Source organism: Terrapene carolina, unplaced genomic scaffold (genome assembly GCF_002925995.2).
Source record: "Terrapene carolina triunguis isolate 2854851 unplaced genomic scaffold, T_m_triunguis-2.0 Scaffold96, whole genome shotgun sequence".
Lineage (NCBI taxonomy): Eukaryota > Metazoa > Chordata > Testudines > Emydidae > Terrapene > Terrapene triunguis.
Window position 1 is genome coordinate 7,942,875 of NW_020664447.1, and position 15,994 is coordinate 7,958,868.

At 45.4% G+C, this 15,994-nt stretch overlaps 1 protein-coding gene across 1 annotated transcript in view; it reads left to right on the forward strand.

Annotated features, from left to right (window-relative positions):
• The window catches only part of LOC112104524 (alpha-1,3-mannosyl-glycoprotein 4-beta-N-acetylglucosaminyltransferase C-like), an 8,661-nt gene extending 5,804 nt beyond the window's left edge, over positions 1-2,857 (forward strand). The window contains exon 3 of the mRNA XM_024196912.2: positions 1,713-2,857. Coding sequence (XP_024052680.2) covers positions 1,713-2,857 — 1,145 coding nt within the window. The remainder of the gene's footprint in view (positions 1-1,712) is intronic.
• Positions 2,858-15,994: the final 13,137 nt, after the last annotated feature.

Here is a 15,994-nt window from a genome sequence, read left to right on the forward strand (position 1 = left end):
GGCCGTGCCGCCCTAGGATTGGGCGGAATGCCGCCTCCTACAAGCTGCCGCCCCAAGCACCAGCTTGCTCAGCTGGTGCCTGGAGCCGGCCCTGCTAGTGCCCCTGGAAATGTGGGCCAAACTTAAGTGAGCGGCATTGCAGCCTGGCACATGGGATCACAGCACTGCTCAGGTTTGGCTTCCTAGCCAGCTGGGCCTCTTCTCAACACTCCTACCAGATGGTCATGGTGTAAGAGGAGGAGGGCTTCTGGGAGGGGTCAGGTTTCTCACGTCACTTTTTGTGGTTCAGCTCATCCTTGACTTGTTCTGCCTCCTTGTTGGTGTCATGGGCCATGAGAGCCACAGTGTCCGCTTTGGAGTCACTTTGGTAGCTGGTCATGAAGCTCACCCTTCTTCCCAGGGGGAAAAGAACAAGCTTTCCTGCTCACTTGGCTACCCAATCACCCAGTGCTTCAGAGGCAGTCCCCTATTTGTATTGATTCAGATCAAACTTGTGTCCAGAGCCAACTGAGACTCCATGCCCCTCTCCCTTTGGAGCTGGTAAAATTCCTCTCTTAGTCCTGCCTGTTTTTCAAAAGGCAGCAAGGCATCTCTGGCTCAGGTATCCAATGCACTAATGTACTGGCTTTTTCTGATTTGTACAGTGTCCAGCAAGTTCTGCTTTGGCAGGAACCCTCCACCCTATAGCTGGGGAGCCAGCTGGGCATGGTTGAGTTCATTTATAAGTCACATTTCATAAAGACAGCCAATCATGTAGCCTTCTTAGCCTACAGAACAAAAGAAGAGAGTGCGGGTATTAGATTTTTAAAAGCGTCAAATTGGCATGCATATGTAAACTAAATATTCTAGATATATTAATATTAAACATAGTTCACATTAGATTTTTTTTTAAAGTCTTGGCTGATCTTTCCCTGCTGGTTTAGAATAAGTATCTTATCTGGAGATTTTGAAAAGTTCTGGTGGCAGATCTGTGAAAGGTGGATAAGTTGTTATTGCTGATGTCCAGTACAGTAAAAAAAACAATGCTAAATCCTATGGTGAGCTGGGGTTATGAAGGCTACTTTTTTTGTCAACAGTAAAAGAAAGCAACCAAATCTTACTGCAGACCTACCATGTTATTTGTACTTGGCTGGCACTGGCATTCATTTTAGTACCAGGGAATTGAGTTCAAACTTGTATGCATATGCACTGAGCTGCAAACTTCCACTCCCAGACTAGGCACTGAATCTAGGGTCCTACACTGAAATCAATCGGTATAAGAGGGAATTGCTTGTGATACAGGGTACTTTCTCCCTGATTCTCAGATGTCTGTCTGTCTCTCTCTCTATAGATATACACATTTACATTTATAATCACTAGAGTCTTAGCACAATACTCAGCTCACTGATTACGTATTATGTAGTTACAGAAATAATTAATAAATGGAGATGTTCTCATATTTACAGACTGTATATCATATGCTCTAGCTAGTTTAAGGAAGGTGTGTGGGGGGGGGGAGGGGAGGCAATTTCCATAGTGCACAGGGCCGCAAAATTATTTAATTTGGCCCTGCATGTTTTACTGAGCAATTGGAACTACTATGGGAAAACACAGGACCAAACCAGCGAAACTATAATTTCACATGACTCTGCCTCTAGTTCACCAGAGCAGGAGCAGTGCATAGAAGGAAAAAAAGAGATCATATAAATTATTTCTGTTTTTACCTTTTGTAGGATATTTGTCAATTGGGATTTCCTCCATCCACCGGAAGAATAAATACTATCTAATGAGAACAATTGAGTCCATTTTTAGTCAGTCCAGCCCAGAGGAGTTAAAAGAGATAGTCTTAGTTGTCTATCTAGCAAACAATGATTCTACTCTAAATAAGCAAACAGCTAAGGAGATTAAAGATGGATTTAGTTCACATATTGATGACGGAAACCTTCTTGTTATATGCAGCTCTCTAGCCAGTTACCCTTCTTTACAAGGTCTGCAAAGGAACTTCTGGGATAAAGATCAAAGTGTCCAGCACAGATCAAAACAGAACGTGGACTATGCTTTTTTAGTTAATTTTTGTGCCAGCCTCTCACATTATTATCTGATGTTGGAAGATGATGTGGTTTGTGCCAATGGTTTCCTTTCCATAATACAACAATTCATACGTGAACGGATGGAACCCTGGACCACAGTAGCCTTTTCCACATTGGGCTATATAGGGAAACTCTATCACAATGAAGATCTTCCCAAACTGGCACGATTCCTGTTGCTGTTCTATGACGTGATGCCTTGTGATTGGCTTTTAGAACTTTTCCACCAATCCAAAGCGCAGAAAGAAATCATTACCTTCAGACCTTCTCTTTTTCAGCACATTGGCAGAATCTCATCTTTTCACACTATGGAAACTATATTCAAAGATCCAGAGTTCCAAGAAGATTTTGGGGATTTTGGAGACTTCCCTGCTGTCTCCTGTTACACAGACATATCAGTGTTTGATGACTATGTGCCTGAGGAAGTTTGTCCACCTGGCAAAGGTGTCTTTTGGGGAAGAAATGTAACATCAGGGAGCTCCTTTACCATTGTTTTTGAAACACCTATCATTCTCCAGAAGCTTCAGATTTATACGGGATCAGCTGAATACAAACGGGACATTCTGTATTCTGGTTACGTGGAATTGGGCACAGTGAAAATAAAGGAAAATGATAGTGCAACATGCAGGATTTTCAGAAGAGCAGGAGATTTTCACAATGGAACATTTGAATTGGACAACTTTGGTCAAGTTATGGGGGAGCAGATTCACTGCCTTCGAATACAGGTAACAGTCACACAAAAGGAATGGCTGATAATAAGGAAAATAAATATTTGGGTTAAAAAGGGTTAATGGGTTAAAACTCAGGTTCTGTTTTGCCACTTATGTTTAAAAATGGGAAGAAAATCCATCTTACACATCACCTTGTACACATCACACTATGTAACAAAAGCAACTTTGTCATTGTTTAATGAAAAACAAAGCCAGACTTGGGAGGCATTTCTAGTTGAAATAAACAAAATAAAACTCTTATACAATTCATTAAACTTTTTCTCCCACAATGCAGTTGTGTCTATGAAAGTTCATTGGTAATAGAATGTGTATGTCCACTCTTTAAATAGGATTTATCACCTATGTAGTGGTCATGAACACTTAGGCTAGTTTACACTAGCACTTACTGCGGTATATTTTATGTCACTCAGGGGTATGAAAAAGCCACCCACCTGAGCGACATAAATTACACCAACCTAAGCACTGGTGTAGACACTGCTATGTTGGTAGGAGAGCTTCTCCAGCCAACATAGCAATCACTGCTCGTGGGGCTGGAGTAGTTAAGCCGACAGGAGAGCTCTCTCCATTTGGCTTAGAGTGGTTACATTAGAGAGCTTACAGCGCCACAGCTGCATTGCTGCAGCTCCGCTGCTGTAAACTCTCCAGTGTAGCCGTAACCTTAGGGTTACATTTAGGTGCATATCTGCCTAAATCTAGGTTCTCTGCTCAGCTGTTGCCTAACCCTGTAGATGTCTCTCAAAAACAGAATGCACAAGGGCGCCATGCAATAAGGAGCTAGTAGGCAAACTTCTGCTTAGTCTCAAGACATAAATGTCTTAATTGTTTAAATATAATTGCTGATTCATCAGCATTCACACATTCACTCATTCCCACACATCCTCATAACAGTGAGGTCATTGTGACACTGGGAAAGTATCTTTAAGAGGTCGAGGCAGAGTCTAGGACAAGTGGATAACTTTACCCTAATAACCTTTGGCCTACAAGCCAGAAAGCTGCTTTCAACATCTCTTAGAAATGCTCATTTTTTATTAAACATTTGGCCAACTAAAGTTACTCAGGCATAAATCCAAATATGGCCTATGTTCCATACACCACATCTGCACAGGAAGTCCCAGACCCTGCACCGAAGAGCTTGCATTCTATCCATATCTATACCTTTTCTGTGTTGGGAGGAGGAAAAGGGTATGCTTAACATATATGTATATATGAATTTGTGTACACATATGTGTATATGAATTTCTCTCAATGGAAATGCAACAGAACCGTGGTGACACTTTTCTTTTCTTTTTTTTTTTTTTTTTTTTGTATTTTGTGTTCTAAGCTTGTACAGTAGAGGGCACCAAAGTTTCATTAGCTGGCCTTCACGAACTGACCTTTTTTTCTGATGATGCTGACTATTTCATGCATGCTATTTAATTATATGTGCTCAAACTCTACCCAAAATACATGTAAAATCAAGCCCAGGAAAAAGGAATTAAGCACTAGTTGCATTAATAAAGTAGCTACTGTTAACACTGGTGATGTTACATTTACCTGGTGATGTTATGTTTATGCTCTTATAAGAGGCCACATAGTCAGCTACAGCAAAGAGCTAGTGAAGCACCACTCAAAGTGTTGGCAGTGAGAAGTTTACCCAGGGCTGCACCAGTTTTATTCTTTAATATAAAAGAACACAAAACTAATGTCAAGCCTTCAACAGGATCCAGGTTAGCAACTCCATAAAAGGTGACAGCTAACAGCAGTATAGCTAGAGTGAGCTGCTACTGAAAGCCACAGCCACAAAAATGTTGAAGGGAGCTGGAATTGCAGGCAAAGGGGAGAGATTGTGTAGAGAGAAAGAGAGTGATCTACATTGAGCACCACTAAGATAATCAACAATATCAAAAAGAATAGTGTCTGGGTCTAGCTTTGTGGGGCTCTACATGCCAGATCTCCAGGGGAGGAGCAGCTGGTGTCCATCATAACTCTTATAGACCTGTGGAAAGGATTAAGTGCCACCATCTTAGAGAAATTCCATCAGTGTCGGGGGGGACAGAAATACCTTTTGGTTGATGGTGTCAGCAGTGTTTGATAGATCAAAGAGAATCAGCACTGATGCTCCAGTTCTGTCTATCAAGATAAGGAAGTCATCTATCAGTGCCACCATGGCTGTGTTGATGCCATGAACTTGCCTGAAGCTAGAATGGGAGAAGGCTAGAAAATTAGTGATGGTCAGATTAGTGATGGCCACAGCTAGAGCTTTTCTTCTCTTGTTTTACCCTGGAGTAGAAAGAAGTTTACCTTATGATTTCTAGTGGTTGGGTATATTTAGGCAAATAAATATATTTTCAATACACTGACTTAAAATTAAAATGTTACTTCTATGCTTTATAGTGCTAAGAGTCTTATGGGCCTGATCCAAAGCCCATTGAAGCCAATGGAATAACACCCAATGACTTAAATGGGCATTGGATCAGGTTCAATGGGAAGACACTAGTGTTTAAAATTCTGGAAGTGGCATAACTGATTCTGATTCCATGGTTTATTGGGACAACAACAGAAACCAATTTTGTGACTTCATAGTTTTAACCCACAGAGTCCTTGAGTAAACCCACACTTAGGTCTCATATGGTATGTCTACACTGCAGCTGGGAGTGAGCTTTCTAGCCTGGGTAGCTTTATCTATGTGACACCACTGACTTTAGTGGGAGTCCTGTTCATAAAACCTCTTTCACCGTTCTGAGAATTCATCCATAAACCTTTGAGGAATATCTATCAAACAGAGATTACAAATGCCTTTCCCTCCCCCCACCTGATAATTTATTTTCTCCTACACTGCATGTCAGCTAATCGGGTACTGACAAGTCAATACTGGGTGGGGGTAGGTCTGGGTTGTCTTTCTGTGGAGTACTCATTACCAAGACTCCAGAAAGAGGACTTGTTAACTAACTAGAGTGGACCACGTAATGATGACTAGGTGGCAGTATTTTAAACATGACAGTTCTTTTCTATACTAAGTGCTAAGTCATGTTTAATATATTAGTTAATGTGTCATAACAATGTCATTTCCCTAGTGGCTGCAATGTGAATTTCAGGTGAATTGCTCAGGTGAATGCAAACTGAACACTGGTTTCCCATAGAGTTAGTTTCACGGTTCCTTATCTTCAAGGTGCTCAATAGCATAGACCCAAGTTACCTAAAAGATCACCTAACACTCCTGAAAGAAGACCATGGCTGGCAATTTTACTCCTCAAGCATAATGGAACTTTCTAGCATAAGGGTAAATCTTGTCTGTGCAGAAAACAGAGCTTTCTTGGAGGCAGGTCCAAGATTGTGGAATGAATTCCCACAGGAACTAAGGAGCACACTGGAGTGCAAGGGCTAAGGAACAGCTCTGGGCCCAGGTGACCCCACCCAACCACACCTGCAAAGCCTGCACAAGCAGGAGGCAGGGCTTAAAAGGGGAAGGAGAGCCACTCACATGGAGGCAGATAGTGGAAGGGAGCAGACTGAGGTGGTGCACTTGGAGGTGGAGAACTTGTTGCCTGAGGCCTGACAAGGAAGACTTGAGCAAACCTACAAAGGAGAGGCAGGTGACTGTGCAGGTCAGAGACTTTATTTGAGGTTCTTTGATTTACTCCGCCGGAAGGAGACTTGAGGTCTGGGGTGTGTGTGTGGCTGCTTACCAGCTCAAGGTGCAGGATGTAGCTACTCACCACTGGGCCCTGGACTGAAGTCTGGTGGAGAGGGTGGGTCTGGGCTTCCCTATATGCTCCAAGAAGATGTGATAACAACAGGAGCCTTCACCCTGGGGGAGCACCCTGCTGGGGAAGATGATGACTGTTCACAGGCCCAGACCCCAAAGTCCCTGTATTAAAGGGAAGGACTGGAAACCCTTGGTGGTGGGCGAAGGACAGGACTGTATTTTCAATAGGGAGATGACCTGACACACCCTGCCTGACTGCTAGGTGGCACTGTTGGTGGTCATTCACCTTCCCCAGACTGTCACAAAATTCACCACCTTCTGCTCCAAGTGCAAGGTGTCCTTTTTGACCTGTGTTCTCCAATATAAACATATATCTTGCTCTGTGTGTGTGTGTGTGTGTGTGTATGTGTGTATGTGTGTGAGAGAGAGAGAGAGACAGAGATACTACAGTGATGAGAGCAGTACAAGAACCCAATTAGAATAGAGATATTTCAATGGGGTTTGAAAACCAAGGTCTCAATAGCCAGTGTGGACTGAACAAGATACAGGGTTTGGCCTGCATGGTGCTCCCTGTACATCTCTGGTCAAGAAAGAAAAAGAAGAACTGTATAGAAAAAGTGATTGGACCATCCCTAGGATACAATGGCCACATCTAGAGCTTTTCTTGTCTTGTTTTACCCTGGAGTAGAAGTTTACCTTATCATTTCTGGTGGTTGCAAGTGGGTCTATTATCAGGATGCCAAAAGCTGACGGAGGTGTTGAAGACATCCTCATTCAGATGCCATTCTTCTTAACAAAAAATTAAACTGTGGATAGTGGGAAACTTCAATTTAAATGTATTTATCCAGATCTCATACATTGCTACACTTCTTACAGTGACCCTTGCCTATCAACAGCCCTTTCTGATCCTCAATTCTGCAAGGTGCCAAGCACCGTCAACTCCCATTGAAATCCACATGAACACTCAACTCCTTACAGTAGCACTCTATTCCTTACAGGATCAAACCTTTCACTGACAGCCGCATGCTGTAATCACACAGGCAGAATACACTAAGGTGGATGCTTTATCTGTGGATTGCATTTAAGCATTTCCAGCTCCCATGAAAAGAGACAGCTGTGCTTCTTGAAGGATTTTGAACTTAATTTGTTGAGGGGGGAAGCACTATATTTGGGGAGCAGTTCCTCTGTCTTAAGCTAGTTTATTGCCTTCTGCTGTGTTTGTTCCTCCATCATATTGAGCCAGTTACTAGACCTGACCCTTCTCACACTGTTCACGTGATCTCCAGTTTCTGCAGCCTCCTAATCAAGCAAAACTCCCACTGACCTTAACAAGAATTTTGTTCCAGTAAGAGCTGCAGAAGACTAGCAAGGGTAGACATTCACATACACGAACGCTTTTTTCATTTATTTTTAAAATCACTTCCAAGCATGGGGAAATTTTGACTCTCAAGGGCAAACTTTGAAAGCAAAGTAACACACCCATGTCCTATTTCTTAACAGGAGCTGTACACATAACTTGCTCATAGCTTTGAAAATGTTTCCTTTAATATAGATTAAAAGCATGTGAGTCTCTTGCTGAATGCCAGAGGCTCTAGAAACCCTGTACTTGGTGGCTTGTAAAATTATCTCCCTTCAAAAGAATTTTCCTGTGCACTGATTGCAAAAGGAAAGAAAAGAAAGTAAAGTAATTCTAATGGGATTTTGAATCACTCCCTCGTTCCACTGTACATTTCTATTCATTCTGCATACTGCTTACGCAGCACCGCCCTGATCACACAAACCCTGCTTTCAAACAGGGCCAGCCTGTTGTTTCAGCACATCTGGGCTGCCTGCTGAACAGCTCCGTCCATCATACACTGAAAACCACCCTACTGAAGCATCACCCATGGATATGTAACCCCTAAAAGGTGGCAATCCTGAAAGAATAAGCACAGCTATCACTGCCTCATCAGCAATGGGCTGACGCTATCTTGTCATAACTGGGAACGATGCTCCAGGGGGAATAACAAGGTGGCAGCCATCTTCTCAAAAGAGAAAAGATTGTCTTGTGGTTAAAGCATAGACAGGGGTTCAGGCCAAGCTGGGTTTTGTGCAACCTTGGGCAGGTCACTTGGGGGGGGGGGGGAGATTTTTAAAGGCAAAAATGAGATTTAAGGGTATGTCTACACTACGAGAGTAGTTCGATTTTAGTTAAATCGAATATGTGCAATCGATATTAGAAAGTCGAACGTGTGTGTCTACACTAAGGACAGTAATTCGACTTTGTGAGTCCACACTAACGGGGCAAGCGTCGACATTGGAAGCGGTGCACTGTGGGCAGCTATCCCACAGTTCCCGCAGTCCCCGCTGCCCATTGGAATTCTGGGTCGATCCGCCAATGCCTTCTGGGTAAAAAAATGTGGCGAGGGTGCTTTTGGGTAACTGTCGTCATCCGTCAGTCACTACCGCCCTCCCTCCCTCCCTGAAAGCGCCGGCGGGAAATCAGTTCGCGCACTTTTTGATCAGTGACAGCGCGGACGCCACAGCACTGCGATCATGGATCCCGCTGCGACCATCGCTGCAGTTGTGGCCGTTCTCAACGCCTCGCAGCTTATCATACACCTTTCCCAGAGGCAGATGCAGAGAAATCAGGCGAGGAGGCTACAGCACTGCCGTGAGGGCCTGAAGTCGGAGAGTAGCACAGAGCTGTCAGAAACCACGAGCCCCAGCGCCCAGGACATCACGGTGGCAATGGGGCATGTGGATTTTGTTGAACGGCGATTCTGGGCCCGTGAAACAAGCACGGACTGGTGGGACCGCATAGTGCTTCAGGTCTGGGATGAATCCCAGTGGCTGCGAAACTTTCGCATGCGGAAGGGGACTTTCCTCGAACTTTGTGAGTTGCTGTCCCCTGCCCTGAAGCGCAAGGACACCCGCATGCGAGCAGCCCTGACTGTCCAGAAGCGAGTGGCCATAGCCCTCTGGAAGCTTGCAACGCCGGACAGCTACCGGTCAGTCGCGAACCACTTTGGCGTGGGCAAATCTACCGTGGGGGTTGTTGTCCTGCAAGTAGCCAAGGCAATCGTCAAGGTACTGCTGTCAAAGGTAGTGACCCTGGGAAACGCGCAGGCCATCATAGATGGCTTCGCAGCGATGGGATTCCCAAACTGCGGTGGGGCTATAGATGGGACTCACATCCCTATCCTGGGACCGGACCACCAGGCCAGCCAGTACATTAACAGAAAGGGCTACTTTTCAATGGTGCTGCAAGCACTGGTGGACCATCGGGGACGTTTTACAAACATCAACGTCGGATGGCCGGGCAAGGTTCATGACGCTCGCGTGTTCAGGAACTCTGGTCTGTTTAGACGGCTGCAGGAAGGCATTTACTTCCCGGACCACAAGATAACTGTTGGGGATGTGGAGATGCCTACAGTGATCCTCGGGGACCCAGCCTACCCGCTAATGCCCTGGCTCATGAAGCCCTATACTGGCGCCCTGGACACTGCACAAGAACTCTTCAACTACCGGCTGAGCAAGTGCAGAATGGTCGTGGAGTGTGCTTTTGGCCGTCTCAAGGGGAGATGGAGAAGCTTACTGACTCGCTGTGATCTCAGTGAAACCAATATCCCCATCGTTATTGCAGCTTGCTGTGTGCTCCACAATCTCTGTGAGAGCAAGGGGGAGACCTTTATGGCGGGGTGGGAGGTTGAGGCAAATAGCCTGGCTGCTGATTACGCCCAGCCAGACAGCCGGGCGATTAGAAGAGCCCAGCGGGACGTGCTGTGCATCCGGGAGGCTTTGAAAGCCAGTTTCAAGACTGAGCAGGGTACCCAGTGACTTTTAAGTTTGTGGACACAGAAGCTGAACTTGCCCCCGTTTCTTTACCCGGTTGCCGTCGACTATCCTCTCCAGTTACATACCCCCTTCACCCCCTTCCCAAAAAATAAAATCTGTTCTGTTTTGTTAATGGACACCGTTGTCTTTATTACTGTTTTCGCGGGAATGTTTTAAACCTGGGACGCAGACTGTGGCATAAGATCTGTAACTGCCCTCCCCCGCCACAAAGTCACAGAGCAACCCCCCTCTCCCCCCCAGGACATGAAAACCACCTCCCAGACTGACCAGGGTAACTAGTCACTGCACTGTATATGTGCCCTGCTGCTGGACCTGCCCCCTGCTAAAGGTGACTGTCCTGTCCAATTACCAAGCCCCTTCCCCCCCTTCAGACAGACTCTCCTCCAAAAGAAGAGGATGGAAACAGTAATGAACAGAAACGTATTTTTTATTAACAACCGCACATGGAACGGGGGGGTGAAACTTGGACGGGGTCTTGTGTGAGGCGGGTAGGAAAGGACTTTTCAAATTTTGGGGAATGAGAGCCTTCTAGTGGTAGAGCAGTCCACAGGGGTGGAGTGAAATTTTTCACGGACCCTGCCGCCCCTCCGTGTTTGGACTTTGGGTGAGGGGGGTATGGGACTTGGTGGCGGGGCAGGGCAGTTAGAGAGAGACTGCAGCGGGGCTCTCTCCTCCTGCCTCCGGTCCTGCAGAACATCCACAAGGCGGCGGAGCGTGTCCGTTTGCTCCCTCATTAGTCCAAGCAGCGTTTGAGTAGCCTGCCAGTCCTCCTGTCGCCACCTCTCCTCCCGTTCCATGTTTGCCCGGTGCATTTGGGACAAGTTCTCCCTCCACTGTGTCTGCTGGGCTGCCTGTGCTCGGGAGCATCCCATTAGTTCAGCAAACATGTCTTCCCGTGTCCTCTTCTTCCTCCTTCTAATGTGCGCTAGCCTCTGGGCAGATGTGGCTGTGGGAATTGGAAAAAGGGAGTGAATTCCTGAGACAGATCAATGTATCTGTGAACAGAGAACATAGTCTTTCTCTGTGAACAAGACCATGCAGAGCACCTATCACACGCGCACTGAGGACAAGGTCGAATTTTCGGCCCTCGCGTATAGTGCCTGCGGTCTTGCTGTGGCGAGCTGAGGAGCGGGGCAGGACACCGGACTTTGTCTAGCTGGCAAACATGGTAAGCCGTAGACTTGGGGCTGCTTAAAACTTTAAGAGTGGCACTGGCCTCCTTTCACATAGAAAGCAATGCGAGTCTCTGCTGGCAGCAATCCTGCAAGCATGAACTCTGGCCCTGTCCCACCCCCTCACGGCTGTAAACCGCGTGGCTGTAAACCCGCGGTTGCAGTTCTGTAAAGGGACGGGCAAGCAGTCCCAATACTAACTTTCCCCTACCTAATTCACAGCAGGGAGTCATGCCAGACATCACCCTCCTGAAGGTCTCGGAGAGCCAGAAGGAGCGGATGCTTCGGGACAGCCTGCAGAAACCGGGGCCATTTGCTGCAATGCTCTGCAAGGCCATGATCCCCGAGTACCTGCTGGCGTTGTGGCAGGGAAACGTCTCATACCACGGGGGGCCTAATAAGCTCTCCCTGCCCAGGAACCTGCTCATGAGGCTTGAAAAACACCTGCAGGAGGCCTATGAGGAGTTCTCCCCGGAGGATGTCGCCTCTATCCCCGGATACATTGACCAGTTTTTGGCTTAGGTGCCCTTGGAGGGACAAAAGAGTGGAGCGTTTTGGGCAGTATAATCATGAAGCGGACATTGTGAAATTTTTTGAAAATAGTTCGGACTATATATTGAAGCGCCCAAAGACAGACTAATCATGATACCCTTTGCACATATTCCCGTTTTGTTGGACTTTACTCTTTACATGTTTTGAAGCACTTTACCCATTGTTAATATTTTAAATCTTCCTGTTCTGTTATAAATAAATGTTTACATGTTTGAAAGCACTTTAGCTATTGTTAATATTTTAAATATGCCAGTTATGTTATAAATAAATGTTTAGATATTTAAAACACTTACTGCTTGATCCTTCCCCTGAATCTGTGTCTGGGATAACGGCTGGGGAGGGTTGGTAGGGGATCTCTGTGAGGGTGATGAAGAGCTCCTGGCTGTCGGGCAAATCAGCGTTGTAAGCGCTGTCGACTGCCTCGTCCTCCTCATCTCCTTCCTCCTCTTCCCCGTCCGCTGAGGAACCGGCCGCGGACAATATCCCATCCTCAGAGTCCACGGTCACTGGTGGGGTAGTGGTGGCGGCCGCACCTAGGATGGAATGCAGTGCCTCGTAGAAACGGGATGTGTGGGGCTGGGATCCGGAGCATCCGTTTGCCTCTTTGGTCTTCTGGTAGACTTGTCTCAGCTCCTTGATTTTTCACGCGGCACTGCGTTGCATCCCGGCTGTAGCCTCTCTCTGCCATGGCTTTAGAGATCTTCTCATAGATCTTTGCATTCCGTCTTTTGGAGCGCAGCTCGGAAAGCACGGACTCATCTCCCCACACAGCGATGAGATCCAAGACTTCCCGATCAGTCCATGCTGGGGCCCTCTTTCTATTAGATTGCACGGCCATCTCTGCTGGAGAGCTCTGCATCGTTGCCACTGCTGCTGAGCTCGCCACGGTGTCCAAACAGAAACTGCGATTCAAACTGCCCAGACAGGAAAAGGAATTCAAATTTTCCCGGGGTGTGGCTGGTCAGAGCATCCGAGCTCGGACTGCTGTCCAGAGCGTCAACAGAGTGGCGCACTGTGGGATAGCTCCCGGAGCTATTAGCGTCGATTTCCATCCACACCTAGCCTAATTCGACATGGCCATGTCGAATTTAGCGCTACTCCTCTCGTTGGGGAGGATTACAGAAATCGATTTAAAGAGAGCTCTATGTCGAACTAAATAGCTTCGTTGTGTGGACGGGTGCAGGGTTAAATCGATGTAACGGCGCTAAATTCGACATAAAAGCCTAGTGTAGACCAGGCCTAAGAGTCCAACTCCAATTGATTTGAGTGCTTAAATGCCCTGTGTGCCTCTGAAAATCTCCCCCTTAATTTCTGTGCCTCATCTCCCCATCTGTAAAATGGGAAAATAATACTAGCTTCCTCCTACCTTTTGTTTAGTTACTAAACTCTTCTGGGCTGGAGCTGTCCCTTGCTACATGTTTATACAGTGCCTAGCACAATGGGATCCTGATCTTGGTTGGGCCCTAGGCTCTTCTGAAATAAAAATACTTCAATAATACTTGAGCTACCTGCAGGTCCCCAACACCTCCATTAGCCCACCTCCCTTTGTATAGCAAATGCTACATATTAGAAAATGTTTGGCTACATTATTCAATATAATTGTAACTAACAATAGTTGATATAGGACCAGAGCAAGCTGCTTCATGGGTTTAAAAGGTTTCTCTTAATACACTTGTAAGCCAAATCCTGCATCAGGCAGAGTTCCTGCGACTGCCATTGAACCCAATGAGAGTTCTGTAGATATCTATATCAGGCTTGTGATACCATGACCATTACTTTACTACTTGAGTGCCAAGTTGAAGGTACACTGTACCTCTCGGTATGTGGGCCAATGTATATAAGAATATCACTGTCAAACATCCCTGATCACAGAACCTGTTTCCTTTTAACACTTAGCCAGATGGCTTCATGTAACTAATGTGGGCTGAAATCTGAATAACTATGTATTCTTCTGAATAAGTGAATGATCAGACTTGAACTTCTCCTAGAGTATGAGGACTTGAGGATTCTGCTGTATAGCTCTGTATAGCTGCTCTGCAGCTCCCATTGAAACCTATGGCAGGGGCCCCAAATCTCTTTGAATTAAGCCTTTCAAAAAGGTCATTTTCCTATATTTTTAATAAGGGCTTTGTTTTACTTCTGATGCCACACAGCTTATGCTTGTTCCTCTCTCAAGCTAGATTGCCAGGGGCTCTCCGTCCTGCCCCACAGCTCCTCTTATTTTAACTTTTATTTTCCTCCTGCTTTCTGATTTTTGTCCAATTTTCCTTCTTTAGGGGGTAGGAGGGCTATTGTTTTGCTCCTCTCCCCTGGTTGCCTCCCTTCCCTTACACACTGATTGGGAGAGGGAGCGTCTGGGCCATGTGCTCCAACAGCTAAGTTGTCACAACACACAAAGCTTGGGCCAGTGGAGCTGCTTTCTGAGACTGTGGCACTCCATGCAGCAGCTGCACTTGTGGTCAGGTGCATTAGGAACAGCACATTTGAAGAGGATGCCCACTGTGTTACAAACAGCAATTCATTTGCAGTGGAGAAGCAAGTGGAACTAGGATCATGTAGCTTTTCCACCCATGCTGCTGCTACTCCCTTCTACCCCCTACAAGACTGTGTAGTCTTGTGCCCAATGTTGACAAATACTGTCATAAAGAACTAATGATCACCATATGGCGAATGTGGAGATGTGGTGGAATCGTTCTGAATTGGAAGGGGGAAAAAAAGCCAGAAATCCAAAAAGGGATGGGAGACAATAGATTTTATAATAAAATCAGCTTGGTCTTGTTGGGCAGGATCCTCTTGAAGCTTTTCCATGATGCTTTAAAAACCTGTAATAAAAACCTATATTTGAATAAAGAAATGTCTTAAGATATTGATACATATTTTGATTGTCATGAAGCAAAGGTCCATACTGTGTGCTAGTGTTAGCCAATCACCTGGCTGCGTGGTTAGTTAAACCAGAGAGTCCTAGATTTTAAAGGAATTTTAAATAATATATGTTAGAAAAAGGAGCAAATAGGTTTATGGGGCCAGATCTTCAGCTGGTGTAAACTGGCATAGCTCCATGAAGTCACTGGAGCTATGCTGATTTATACCCACTGAGGATCTAGCCTGAATCATTCTCATAGAAGTGCAGTATGAGATTTTTTTTATACAGACCAGAGGCCCAAATGTCAGCAAGAACATAACATATATTTATTTACACTAATTACTAACCTTTTCCAGAGAAGCAGAGAACACTGTGAAATGTGGTTTGCTGGTGTTAGCTATCCAATTGACTAGCCTATTTTTTGACAACTTAACATTCATTACCACACACCTTCTACTGTGTTTTTTCCTGTTTTTGAAATTATGTGGAAGGCATTGGAATAATCAGCTGCAAGCAGAATGAGAGTTACATCCAACCTAGAAACCCCATGCAGTCTCCTTGAGGATTGTTTACAAAGTAACTTAAAGGGGAAGATGAGGGACTCGTTTAAATAACAAGAGCTCACTGAAGCGCAATGGGCTGATGATGGATGGAGTATCATTCTTTCCTGAATGACAAGTGAATAATGTGGGTAAAACCTAGCTGTTAATTTGCAAGCTAACCTGAAAAAAGTCTTTGAGGCAAAAAGCACAAGCATTATAAGGATGCACAGACAAAATAATAATGAAACACTTGACAGTTTGCATATGATACCCAAAAGGTGCTGTAAGCACCTAGATCCTCTGAACACTGGTCACAGGGACATAGCCTGTAGAAACAGAAAACATGTTTTAGGTGATTAAGTTCGTACCCCTGCCAGGGGAGGATTATTCCTGCATTGTAGTTACTTGGATGAAGCTATTGAGGAGTGGGTCCTATATGTAACCCAGAATAACACTAGCTTGTTTTCCTGCCATATGCATTACATTCCTAGCTAGTTTACTATCTGCTCTCACCCCCTTGCCTCTTAGCATCATTCCTTCCCAGAC